This window comes from Austrofundulus limnaeus, unplaced genomic scaffold, assembly GCF_001266775.1.
Source record: "Austrofundulus limnaeus strain Quisiro unplaced genomic scaffold, Austrofundulus_limnaeus-1.0 Scaffold1331, whole genome shotgun sequence".
Lineage (NCBI taxonomy): Eukaryota > Metazoa > Chordata > Actinopteri > Cyprinodontiformes > Rivulidae > Austrofundulus > Austrofundulus limnaeus.
In genome coordinates this window covers 37,258-50,962 of record NW_013953733.1, presented here as the reverse complement: position 1 = coordinate 50,962, position 13,705 = coordinate 37,258, and the positions used below count along the sequence as shown (strand labels likewise).

The following is a 13,705-nucleotide window of genomic DNA, read 5'->3' as shown; positions in this document are numbered from 1 at the left end:
TAATCAAACCAATTTCGAAAAAAATACATTCTCTTTAAAACAGTTTTAGTTTGCTACCATCAGCTTGTTCTAAATGAGCAGCTTGTCACAAAAACATAATATACAGTATATCTCTTTTGCCTCTAGTGCTTTTCACACAACAGATGCATTTTATTGGTAATAAAATAAAATCTCTGCTCCTTTTTGATTAGCCACAAATGCCAAACAGAAGGGATTCTGCACCATGTGTGCACAAAATGTAGTAATTGTTCAATCAGAAGTGTGCCAAGCAGAGATACTGTACGTGTCACTTCACACATCAACGCCAACTCAGATCTGTGACTACATCCTCTGCTGCTTCAGAGGTGTATCAGCACCGCATCAGCTTTAGCTTTTATTCCACCTTCTCACTTTCATGCATGACACTGAAGCACGGCTAGAGCACATCAGCCCAGCGTGCGAGCTGATGTGTGATGTGTTTCTGAAATGCATTCCCTTCTATAGTATCATACCTCCTTTATCATACTTTCATGAATAAATGTTATGCATGAACCATGTGACTCCTAGAGTTTGAATGAATGCATTAGAACGGGCGTCTGCAACCTGGGGCCACATGCAGTTTTTTGGTTCCAAAAATAACCTGAAAATGAATCTTTATAGGACAAGCTTTCTGTAGCGGTTCAGTTGTCCAGTTTTTTACAATATGTGGCCAACTTTTGGGGCAGTGGGGGGATGGGGACAATGAAAACTTTAAAATGAAGGTATCAATTGTTATTAGAGAGAAAAGACTCTCAAACTGCTCTTTTAATTGTAAAAATTACAGAATTCTGCATCAGAACATTAACTAACATGAACATGACAAATGCCCGATCTGCTTTTATACAAAAATGACAGCATCGATGCATTTTATAATTAAAAWCACCTTAATTATAACTGAAAGCACAAGGAAAAATTGATACTTGTGACTCAAAACAGTAACATAATTACCTGTGAGAAGCTGTTTTAGCTGACAGACATTTTTGCTTAATCTTCATTTCTCTCATTTCACCTGCATCAAATTAGCTGGATTCTACTTCATTTGTTTGCACAACCTTCAACTGTTGTTGTTAATGACACCAGTTATTTATTGGAATTCATTTATCATTGAAAATACCACCACCTGCATTTTGATGATTAACTACTAAACATAGCAGTGCAGCTTAATTGAAAGCCAAATAACCCTGCATCACTGTGGCCAAATTTCGAGCTAAGTGAAAAAGGCTATCAATAATTCAGTGGAGGCAGGAAAACAGTGGCAGTCAAAGGCCTAAAAKCAAGCAGGCTGTAACATGCAGTAGCATGTAAAAAAAACAATGTTGATTTCATTTGTTTTAATTTATTACAACAGCCCTGGCACCAGGTTTATGCTCTGCCTTCCTGATTTTTTTTCTCCCTATTTCTGCTGTTTGTGCCTGTTGAGTTACCTTTATTAAAAAATTAATGGAGATCCAGCTCYGCATATCTAGTTTCTGTACACCTGTGATCCGCTTTGATGCGAGTCATGATCTCCAATCAGCTCCAGGTTAACTGGGAACAGAATCAACACATATAGGGTCAACAAAACCTAACAGCTGTTTWAACTCCATCTATAAATATATTTTACGATTGTTCTTAAGGGCACTGTAAGGACCGACAATAAAAATGCCTAGAAATGTTGCAATGCATTACGCTGGATAATAAGTAGCCTTTAAAAACACTGTCTCTTACAAAAGCCCTCCTGCACCCCTCCTGCCCTGCCCTTTCCGTGTCACACCTGTAACCTGACTCATTTCCCATAARAAGACAGATGCATCCCGGCCTCCCACGCCAGCAGCAACAGCAATTATACTCTGACATGACTGCAGGGTGAGGCTTAGTGTCTAGCACTTCACGACACCCTCAAATTACCTTAACCAAAGGGGAAACAATAGTGGTTCACCTCCTTCCGCTCTGAGAAAGTTCAAGCAGCAGACCTTTGTGTGTTCTAACCTTATACTCTGCATAACACGCATGCTTTGGCAAGAGAACTGAAAGCAAGGGCACACGGTTTCCTCTCAATGAATGGCAAAGTTGCACCAAATTTAGATCATTTGAGAATCAACAATATTCGATCTAAAACAAAAGCTTTAAAAAAAGACACAACTGCTGTTCTTATTTAAATTCTGTACCTTGTTACCCATTTTCTACTGAGCCCGTACTGAGCCCGCGAGGGGACATGTTTTTTTTTTCTTTTTGCATTCCCACYCAAAACTATTGCGTTACCTCACAAGACCTTTTGCGAAAGTGCTTTATCACTGTTGTGCCTGCCTGTTTATTAACAAATTCACGTTTACCATTAACGAGTTAGCCTACTGCTTTAATTCAGCTTCAGAATGAGTATATTACACAGCCATGCATGGAAGTATGTCATGATATTTTAACGCAGTGCAGTCACGCAACATCAATGTCAATTTCACAAACTTGTGGCGAGACATCCTGTTTTGGTTACCGGATATTTCAAAATAAAAGTCTGATTTAATTCAGTTCATATACAAAATCTTTTGCGTGGGAACGCAAAACAATTTTGCGAGGTAACGCAAAAGTGTTGCGAGGGAACGCAAAGGTATTGCGAGGGAATGCAAAAGAAAAAAAACATCCCCCCATGTCCCCTTGCAGGCTCCGTAATTTTCCATTAATTTCCCTCCTCTTGCCTGCAATCTATTTCTTTACATTTATCTGGCCTGTGCAAATCTTGCCAATTTTAGATCCTGTGGGCATTGATTGAGAGCATGTGGGGGGCCGACTCATCCGGACTACTTACAAAGACATTTTCAGTACAATCAATGTCACTGAAAGAGAAACTAAATCTTCTTAGGGTCCCTCTGCCCTTGGTAATATAGCACTGTCTACCACATGGGGGGATATCTATTTTCTCTCATTCTGACTCTGTTCGTTTTTCCGCCACTCCTTTCACTTTTTTTTACCACCTCATTAATTCTATATCATTGATCCTTTCAAAGAGAAAATAGGTGGATTTATTGGACTCTCCGGGTTTGAAATATATCATTGACATCGGCTGCTGTGTATGAGTCCATTTTAATGCCCAAAATTATAGCCTCTCATCAGGAAATTGAAAAGTACAGAGATGGGCGATGAGATATTCTGAGACAGAAAAGCTGCTTTTCCAGCAAGGGGCGTAGAGGTAGCAGCAGAGTGATTTATTTGTTTGTGTTTAGACTTTCATGATCTACTTGCTGGTGTGAAGGTAACAGCAAACAAAATTATCATGCCACTTTTGCCCTGACATTGCAGACAGACACCACACAAACACGAAAAGTATCAGTAGATACTGTAAATTGAGCTGTTTGTCATAAGATAATTTGACAAATAAATGTAATCTTTGAATGGATCAGTTCATCAGTGAATGAATGAATGAATTAATGAATGAATGAGTCCAATGTCCTGCACTTAACTGGATAGAATGGAGTTAAAATTTAATCCTCAAAAGGCATTTCAAATGTCAAACAGAACGCTCAGTTGGTGCATTTCCCTAACAGCACTCTAATCAACTCTGTGCTGTAAAACTAACTGTACTTGTTTTATTTACATTGTTTTTATACAGAACATAACTCAGATCGTATCCATGCTGAGCCAAATTTTGTTGTGGTAGCTGAAACTCATCTCCATCCTATATTTCGAGTGCTAGCTGAACAGATGGGTTTTTAAAACTTTGACATTACCTGCCAGAGTCAGCTGTTTTTTTTTTTATCTTTTAACAAAACATCTCATGAGCCACAGGTCAGATTTGAACAAAACATGTAGGAAATAATCCTTGAATGTGGATCAAGTCGTTAAAATTTGGAGTCAACCCAATTCAAGATGGTCACTGTAACTAAACATTAGCCAACACAAAAATGCCTGATCTCGCAACATCACAAGAAATTGCACGTAATGCTATTTTCTAGGTTTCTTGACATAAGATTRAGGTGGCAGACGTTATGCATTCCTTCAAGGAATGCTAGGACTTTCATTATATATTTACCAAAGTAAAAATAGTACTCAGAAGGGGGGAACATTCAAGATGGTCAGTTATGAGGAGCACTTGGTTTGTGAACCATATACAGCAGGAATCTAAAAGATGGCTCAGGACAACACACCTGGTAAACAGATTGAGACAAGCTGCTGCTTGCTGACACAAACAAAATACAGGCCAGTGTCTGACTCTGGGCATGCAAGCGTGAGGAATGTGAACTTGCTGCACAGGATCTACACTCGAGCTACTAGGTCTTGCGACCCCGGCTGCGTTTTGTTTTTCTAACCCTTTGCCTTTTTCAAAAACATTCCTCCCTCTGCGTCTTTCTCTCATTTTTTAGTTCACTGCAGTTTCCATCTCAGGTTTCTTATTCTACACAGTTCATATAGTAAAATCAGCATACAGCATGTGTATGTGCATACTAAAACAAAGCAATCTTGTTCGTCATGCTTAATTTAAAGGGTTATTACCCAAACCTCAGATAGTTGCCCACCAGAACTAATTAGCCTGCCTCGTTTGCTGTCAGCATGCTGCCCTTCATAGGTATACCCGTGACTGAATCCACCACCCCCCTTCTTTGTCTCCCAGTCCCCTTCACCCCTCCCAGGTGTTCCCATAATTCACCGGGTCTCAAATCCCACATTGGCATTCCTAAACTTCAGAGACACATGAGACTCGGATCAGAGCCCAGATTTATGGCTTGCTGATAGACGTTGCAGGGAGGGCAGAGCGAGGGTGGAAGGGCAGCGAGGTCCACTTCAAAGAGAAGGAAGCGTCTGTTGTTTTCACCGACACGTATGTGGTGCACACATGTGCACAGCAGCCTCTGACAGCAGGAGTGCTCCATCACCGGTTTTCACACAGATATGCACACAGTTATCTTAGCTTTTCATTTCTCTTTAATATCCTGTATGGTCAAAATAAGGTGGTGCTTTTATCTTTAATGCAGTGTTTTTTTTTCAACCGTCAGCTCTCACACAAACATAATTTAGCCTTCTATCTTGCATAATATCAAAGGTGACCCTTCAGAGATTGCTTTTATATGGCGCCTGCATAAAATATTCCTGCACTTTAAAAGCCTCCTTTTTCCATCCAATTATTTTTGTTTGTGTGACTTTGCATATAACTTATAGGTCACAAACTAAGGTGTGAGCATGTTTGTATTTACGCGTGAGCTGTCCCACCGTTCTCATCCAGCTAGCCTTTCAGTACYCGGGGCACCGCAGTGTGTGAAGTTGATGGATGTGTGACGTTGCATAGCCTCTCTGAGCGGATGTGTAATGAACCCTGTTTTGCCTCTGTAACATTTGGGCTGATTGATTACAAACAAAGGCCATTTACCATGCAGGAACACCACCTCTTAACAACGCAACATGGCTTCACAGATGAGCTTACACATATATCATAAGCAAAGACACTATTATTTGTCCACAGTGGGCAGGTTTTTTTAAATTAAAGCTGTTCCATTAGCTTTTCTTCCACCCATAAGACCATAACCACCCAAAATGAGAATGAAGCCATGCCACATTTAGATAGAAGGATTGCTACAGCATTTAAGGTCCAAATTGTCCCTCATAATAGTTTRTCTGTTTGTCTCTTCGCTCTTCTCTGTCAAGTCCCTCGCTTTTTTTCCTCTAAAGATTTTCCAGCTCCATGAGAGGCTGAAAGCTGATGTAACTTTTGGCTCTCAATCCACGTAATCAGGCCGATTCAAAAGGTTAGCATTCTCCCATGTCTTTTTCAGACTACAGTAAGATCTTTATTCCCTTTTTTCATGATTTAGCCTGCAGACTAGAGCAGATTTTTAAACAAAATCTGAATATTTTGCTTATATAGAAGGCGTGTATAGGTGTGAGGGAATTTAGTCTCTGTGCTATCACATTGTTTTCCATCTGTACCTTATGCAGATAGATGCTCTCTAACTTGCTTCATTTCAGTCATGCAGGGGAGCTACAGAACTCTGACACTTTGTGTGTGTGTGTGTGTGTGTGTGTGCACTGTGTGTTGTGTTAGCCCTGAAGTGACACGGCAAGAGTATAAATAGCGCAGGCCCACAGATCACTGTGCCAGACAGAATGTGGCATCTGCTGTGCAGGGAGTGCAAAAAATGTTTGAGAGCCTCTAAACTCCTCTCCATTTCTCTTCCTGCTCACATGTTTCTTCTCCTCCTGCACCGCTGTCGTCCAATAACCATCCCCTGTCTCGCTTTATTCTTTTGTCACTTCCCTCTTCCCGCTGTTCCCCATTCTCTCTTCGTGTCTTCCGTTCAGCCTCTCCCTTGGCCCTGTTTTTCTTTCGCCCTGCCCTCCACTTGTCTATTGCTACGCATCTGCTGCCATGTGTTGTGCATTGCAAAGCAGTCCCCCTTTCAATTTAGACTGTGAGATCCTGTTTCTAAACACACAGAACCAACCGGTGATTGGAGAAGTAGCAGCAGAAGCGTAGGAAGCAAGAAAAAGCTCTGGTCTTGCAGTCCTTTACAACACATGCTTTATGTGAAAACAATTTGATCTCACAGGATTACGCGATGCACTCGTGAAGCAATTGTCTGCAACTTTGCACGCACAAGAGACAAAAAGCATCAGAGACAACGTCCTTGTGATTGTCTGCAGATCACTTCCCGTCCCGAGTCGATTATCAATCCTACCGATTTAACGATTCATTTCCTTGCTCTCAGTAAAACCTGTACAAATGGAAAACAAGCCATCCTCCTCTGTCCTTGTCACAAAATATCTGAGACTACATGAACACAATTCATTTATACAGCGTCTGCGTACCCATGCATGCACTGCATATTTATTGCAGAAAACTTTCTACAAGAGTCATTGTTATTGCAATATTCATTCATATATCTTTTTTTTTATTATTTCCCAGAAGCACACCACTTTAATCTCATAATCTGCTTTTGCTGTGACGAGAGTTGCATGGCCCTCAAGATAGGAGATAAACAGACAGAACAGGCGTGTACACGTGCACATCTGCAATGTCAGCCAAATTATTAAGCAGCTTAAATGTCTTTAGAGTTTCATTTCAAAAAAAGATTTATCTATTCTACTTTGTTGCCTTTTTCCTCCCATCTAACGTCTAACTCAGCTGTCTATATTTTCTATGAAAGGTAGTCTCTGGCATTTATTTGCTGACTAGGCTCATGTCAGCCCTTTGGCACTCCTGTAATTGTTTTGAATGCTCATATCAGATGGCAACAGGAAGAGACTTACGGCAAATAAGAGGAAGTCAGGGAAGGGAGCTGCCATTGAGAAGATCTGGTGTTGTCCAAATTTCAGCAAGAAAACAGCAGCAAGTAATCTTTTCATCCTTTTGTTTCGCTCGCAGGCAGCAAAGTTGCCTGTGAAGACGAAATTCAATCTTCAGCCATTCACTCAAAGCTTTTTTTCCCCCCTCCCTCTTTATCAGACCGTCTTTGCACTCAAAGTGCTCTCTGCGTCTAATTCCCTCTAACCCACMCTTTACTCCTTCCTGATATATATTTTTTCCATTGTTTCCATTCTCCGTCAGTGACATTGGCGAATCACGCACAAAAGACTCCCCTCCATTGTGTCAGCCTTGGGCATACACACTTGGGCGAGCACTGTTTGAACCTCTTTCTCCAAGTTTGTAATTACCTCAGCATTCGGCCAAATGCAGTCTCATTCCCACAGCCTCCCTCGTCGCCCCAGTTTGTCAGAGAAGGCAATGAGGTTCGCGTTCCCACCGTTTGACTGGCAGGTGCAGTGTTACTGTAACTTTCGATCAATACCAGACTCTGATTAGAGGACACAAAGCAAACAACTGAGGAGGCTTGTGTCAACAAGAAGGGATAATGAGGGGGCTTGTGATTTGAAAGCCCTGAGTGGTTGTCAAGTTTAATTGAAAATGTGTTTTCCATCTTTGGATTTTTATTTATTTATTTATTTATTTATTTATTTATTTATTTATTTTTGGATAAACTAGGTCAGGGAAAGGTTCACAAACAAGAATAAAATATTTCACAACATAACATTTCTTTTTTTAACAATAATATGTATAATACTAAGGAATAGGCAATCAAAAGAATCTCTTCTCAAAGGATTAAGACTTAAGAGGGTTCTGAAAGACTGTGATCTATTGGCTATAAGAAAGAACTGCAGTTAAAAAGAGACAATTCTTATACAAAACACTATTCACAGACTCTGAAGTACTTGTGAAAGACATCATCAAGGAGAGGTTACAAAGTCATGTTGTAAAACTACTTGATCTTTGAGAACCCAAAWAGAAAATGCTTTTGTTTTTACAAAGTAAATTTAGCCGTTTCTGTGTCCTTTGAGTTAAAGACAAGAGTATGCAGACTATCCCACAGACCTAATTATCATTATATTAATTATCATTAATATAATAAGTTCATTAGTCTMCATGGCTAAAGTAAGGTGCACCTAAGTTAAAACACTTTATGTCTGATGTGCAGAAAAAAATAAATACTGATTATTTTAGGTCAGTGCATTTAATATACTGATTGAGTACAATGAAACACTTAAACATGGGTGTGGTACATTTTAAGTATGTGTAAAGCCTAAAACAAATTAATAAATTCTAAATAATTGGAAAGCTGTTAAATAAAGAATTTATTTTCTGCTCATAAATCCACATGCTTTGCCCTCTGCACTGTGGTTGTACATCTGGAAAACAAAAGTAGAGCAGCTCACTTCACTTGTGTATTCTTACACCACAGACACACACATGGATTAACAAGAGGAAAAGACGGTCACACATACAGCCCAAGGCCTCTTTATATATGTACTCTGTATATACGCTGGGTTTTGTCCTGTTTTTAGTAACGCTATTCAGATGAAAAATCCTTTGTGTGGACCGGAGAACAAGTTGCATAATTTAGTTCCATCAAGGTTGCATTTTCAACTTTCTATGTAAATTAGCAGCAAAACATTTTCCTTTTCTTCATTCTGTCCACATTTCCTAAACGCACATGCTCAGAAGTAATGTAACACTTTCTATGCTTGTATATTTTATCKAAACATATTACTCCCAATTTGGTTTTGCATCATTTTTAAGCTATTATATTAGGTTTGAAATAATTAAATGAATGTCACTAACATCCAGCTASTTGCATGAGTTGTACAGAAAGAGTCTCTGTGGCCCTTCTGTGCTTTCTGTTGTGACATGCTCTGTTGTATTTACTGCTTGTTGGTGTGCTTTATCTGCAGAGCAGGCAGGGTTGTGACCTCCTTGGCTATACACAGCAGATGGCTGAACGGATCAAAACCAAGTGGACCAACCCTGAGGTCAGTGCAAGCGTCTTTAWACAGAACTCTGAGTTGAATGCTAACACACTAAGCAGTAAGAATTATTTAACAGAGGAGGGATAAAATAGAAAAGATGGGATTTGAGAGGTTGGTATTTGTCAATGATTTCCCACCAGCTTTTATTAAATTAAAGGATTTGAGAATCCTTGCAAAAAAAATGTCATCCCATCATGTACAAGTCACTTTGCTTTTCATTWTGTGATTTTGCCAGTGGGTTTGCTTATCATTTCCTTTCCAAATATGCCTCTGTCTGAAGTACACAGATGTCAGATTCACTTTGCATTTCAAACATAGCTGAACAAAAGTGGCAATAATAGACTGTYGTTATAGTATTTGCAAGAGGCAAATGGCGTTAATTTAAAGTGCCTCTGTAGTTGCTTTATTCTAAGGTCCTTGWAATAAGCTTTATATCTCCAAGTAGAGATTAGCACTGGGCTACACAAAATATTGAAAAACTCGGACTATCCCTCTTAAAATTATTAAATCGAATTTTAGAAAATAGACTAAAGGTGCACCACAATCGACAACTAATAAAGAGCATACCACACAACTCACAGACTAACCATGAAGCAGTTTAATCAGAGATGTAACYAAGAGGCAAAAGGTAATATTTAATTAGCAGCAAATATTTGCAGTAGACCGAGGTATGTGTTCATGTGATCACGTAAAGCAGTGTGGAGCTTGATGATGCATACATCTATGAATGTCTCTCTCTTTTCAGAAGAGACACAAAAAAAGACTCCCAAAGTATTTGCAGTGAGGCACATTGATTACATGAGACGAAACCTTTTGTTCATTAACAACCACTTTGAGTATTGTGCAAACTTAAAAAGGGTTTATCACCCTGAGATTACCTTCTTAATGAAGCATGGTGGCAACACAGCAACATGCTGTAGGAAATTCATCCATATTGAATGAAGACAGGCACTGGCTTCAGGAAATCTTGTCCGAGTTTTCCACAGTAGTGAGGCAGGAACGAAAGTTCYCCTAAAGCAATACTCTATGGATTTATGAAAGAAAATCCTCAGAAAGGTTAGGTCAAAGCACAGATCTCAAGCCTCCCGAGAATCTGAATAMGATTTTTACACCTGTACACCACCAGAACCCAACCAACTTGAAGGAGCTAAATCAATTTTTACTTTGAGGAATGGGCAAAAGTCTCAGTGGCTGGATAGTTTAGGCTTCTGTAGACAAAACCCAAAAGATTTGCAGGTAAAAATGGATAACGGTGTGAAAGATCACGTTCCAATGAGAGATCAAATTGACTCGGCAAAATGGGGCGAACCGCACGTAACAAAAAAAGCCTTAACCCAGAGTCAAGTTTCACCTCGGATATGATGTCATAGTAAACAGGTGTAAAGTGAGCGTCCTTAGACTTTGCTGATGTAATTTCTTTTGTGCCGACACATTTTGTCTTCAGAGTTTGCATTTGCAAAGTGACTGTGATTCAAGCGTTGTCGTGTGAAGTGTTGAATACTGAATATCCTCGAGCTGCTTTTAAACTCTTGTTGAACTTGGAACCCTAACCGAACGTGTTCATCTTAGAGGCCAGATATGGCGTAAACAACATCATCACAATTCAACATGCGTGTTAAGTTGCAATGCTGACGGTTTTACCTCTTTTCAAAGTCTTTTAGAATGATTCATTGACCCGTCTGTACTCATTCTAGCAAAACCCAAGCTCTACTGAATACAGAAGCCTGGTATATCTTAGTGTTGAWACTTTGTGCAAAAACACATCCCACTGTAGACACTAAGAAATGTGGAGTTGACATAAGTTTACCTTCTTTAACTCAAGCTCTTCCCATCATCATGTCAAGGTTGTAACATTTTAGTTCATGGGGATTTTGTGATGATCTCAATGTGCTTTTGATGCATTTTTTCTGAATTGCCTCCCGGTTGCTAAAGGAACAGGACAACTAGTGCATTTCATACACAGTCACTTTTTTTCTTTTTTTGATGCAAAGAAAAAAAAAACTCAACTAAACTAAATTTTCATGACAAGTCAAGCTTGAAAACAGTTTCTGTATTTTCCATTACTGATGCCAGAGTAGAGGCATGATCTGCCACTGAAAATGAAACCTGACCATGTAGAGTTAGGGGTTGTGCGTCGAAGGGCGGAACAGTTAAAGGCAAGAAAAGAAACCTACAGCTCTCATCTCYGCAAATTATCATTAAAAGCAGCATCAGCTGCTTTCTCAACCATCTCTGCATTTATGCTTCTGTCAAAACCTGTAGTAGGAAAAAATAGCACACACAAATACTTGCAAAGGCTGACCCAAGCACAGCAGCSTATTGTATAAGGTTAAACTTTCTGACCTGTGAGAGATGGCACTTGTTAGTCAGCTGGCGCCTCGCCTAAGTCTGTTATCATATTGACAAATCTGTGGTGCTGCGGGGACTTCCTGCATGTTTTGTCTTCCGCTGTTSCGCTGTAGGGGGCCAGTGAGCCCGGTAAAAGACACTTACCTCCTCACTCACGGCGTCGTGTTGAAGACCATTATGTGGATTTGTCGGCATGTCCTTTCTGCACTCTCAAATGTCAGTGTTTATTATTATGCATGACAGGCAGCCATCAGAGTGACTACTTCTAGTGAGGAAGGTTATGTCTAAGTGTGTGCGTGCAAGACAGACGCAGAGATGGAAAGAGCAGCTGGAAGAGGTTAAATTGCATGGTATTGACGTCCTGAAAGACTTCCTGAAGGGAAAGATCTGAGTAGCTGTCTGAGTAGGTGTTGGTTGGGATGGAAGGATTTATCTTTTCCACGTTTTCTTTTTTTAATCTAGCTCACGCTGTTATTTGCTTTTCTACATGCAGGGATTGTGAGGTCTCAAAGTTTATATTGTCTTTCTGCAGCTCAGAGTAAATATAATACAAACAACAGCAATAGAGCTGCATATTAATGAAGAGCAGAGTTCTAACTTATTTAGCGTAGATCACTTCTCCAGTCAGTAAGCATTACCTGTATTCAGGAAGCAAGATGGTAAATTTGAAGCATGAAGGACAGTGAACAGATAATCAGTACATTTACTTCATTTRATCTACAGTTAAGGCATCATTTACTGCACACACTGGTTGCGAGCTTTTATTTTTTCCTGCCCAGTTGAAGGAACATGAGACCCAGATAGAGCATAGCACCACCACTCACAGATGTGTGTTTATTGGCTAAATCTATTTTCACCGTCTCATAAGATCTARAAGAACAGTGGATGCATTAAAGCTGTCTTAGAAACTCAAGGCTGTGGAGCAGACAATAGAACAATTTTTAAAAGTCTTGGCTGCTTCACTTATTTGTTTATTGTACTATTTCGGGTTATACACCGCTTTAAACAGTTTTTTTTTCTTCTTCTTACTCTGTCCAATTTTTCTTTTGCTTCTTTCTCACTYTTTTAATTTAGTATCTCAGTGTCATTACCAAGAAAGTTTCTTGGCTGACATTTGACAATAAAGTTTGCAAATATTGAAATGACGCATTCATAAATTTACCAAAAAAAATAATTCTCATTTTAATATACTTMACTGCAGTGAATATAGCAAAGCTGGTGGTGTTCTTCAAAGTAACTTTTTTTATTTACTGCATCGTTGCATTAAAAGTTAAATTGGAAAATCTAATTTTGGGGGGGATAAAAGACAGCGTGAAAATAAAAGCGGGTAGTGTTCTTTTGGAACTGGGCCACCATTGCCAAGGGCAAGGACAGTTCAAATCCATTTACTCCTAATGTATTATTAATGCCTTTTTAGACCTTTTTTAAATCACATCAAAGAGAGCACTGAAAAGGCAGCAAAGTTGCCTTTATTTTAAAGTTCATTTAACATTTTTTTAGTTAAACTCATTCCAAATATTTCTTTACAGCACAAAATTATTTATTGTTAGAATGAAAAAAAAKCATTATTTTCTTTCAATAAAAGTAGGCTTTTTTTCACATTTTGTTAGTTTATTAACGCAGCYCAGTTGTTAACTTTTGGGAAATATTTCCTCGCAGCTCACCCAAAAATTGTAAAATCATTTTCTCTGATCATTATATTCTCTAATCCTGTGGTTCACAGCCTATTGTCTTCTAAACCTGCCTTTCTAAAGCCTGAAACATACTCGCTCCGATGCCAACGGGTCGACGTGCCGTCACGTGGTTGTTTGGCAGTTGTTTTCGCACAGACCTTTCATAGTCCCTACGACACCCCAGCGCCGAGTTCGGGAAACCCCCCTCCCTGAAACATACGTCACTGCATGGAGTTCTCCCCGCAACAGTCGATAAAGCAGAAAAAAGTCAGACTCGTTTTACTCACCCGACGTATTTATCCACATCTGCCCTGGTTAAAGTTTCACAGTTTTTATCAGTCAGATTCCTCCGTGCACAACGTCTGTTTTATATCCATTCATGAGTTTTTCACGGAATGTCTATC

The 13,705-nt window shown here is 39.5% G+C and overlaps 1 protein-coding gene across 3 annotated transcripts in view; it reads left to right on the top strand.

Annotated features, from left to right (window-relative positions):
- The window catches only part of trim44 (tripartite motif containing 44), a gene marked incomplete at its 3' end in the record, with an annotated part of 51,636 nt that overhangs the window by 3,342 nt on the left and 34,589 nt on the right, over nt 1-13,705 (top strand). For all 3 annotated transcript variants that reach the window (XM_014031830.1, XM_014031828.1, XM_014031829.1), the window contains 1 exon segment: nt 9,205-9,282. In XM_014031830.1, coding sequence (XP_013887284.1) covers nt 9,205-9,282 — 78 coding nt within the window.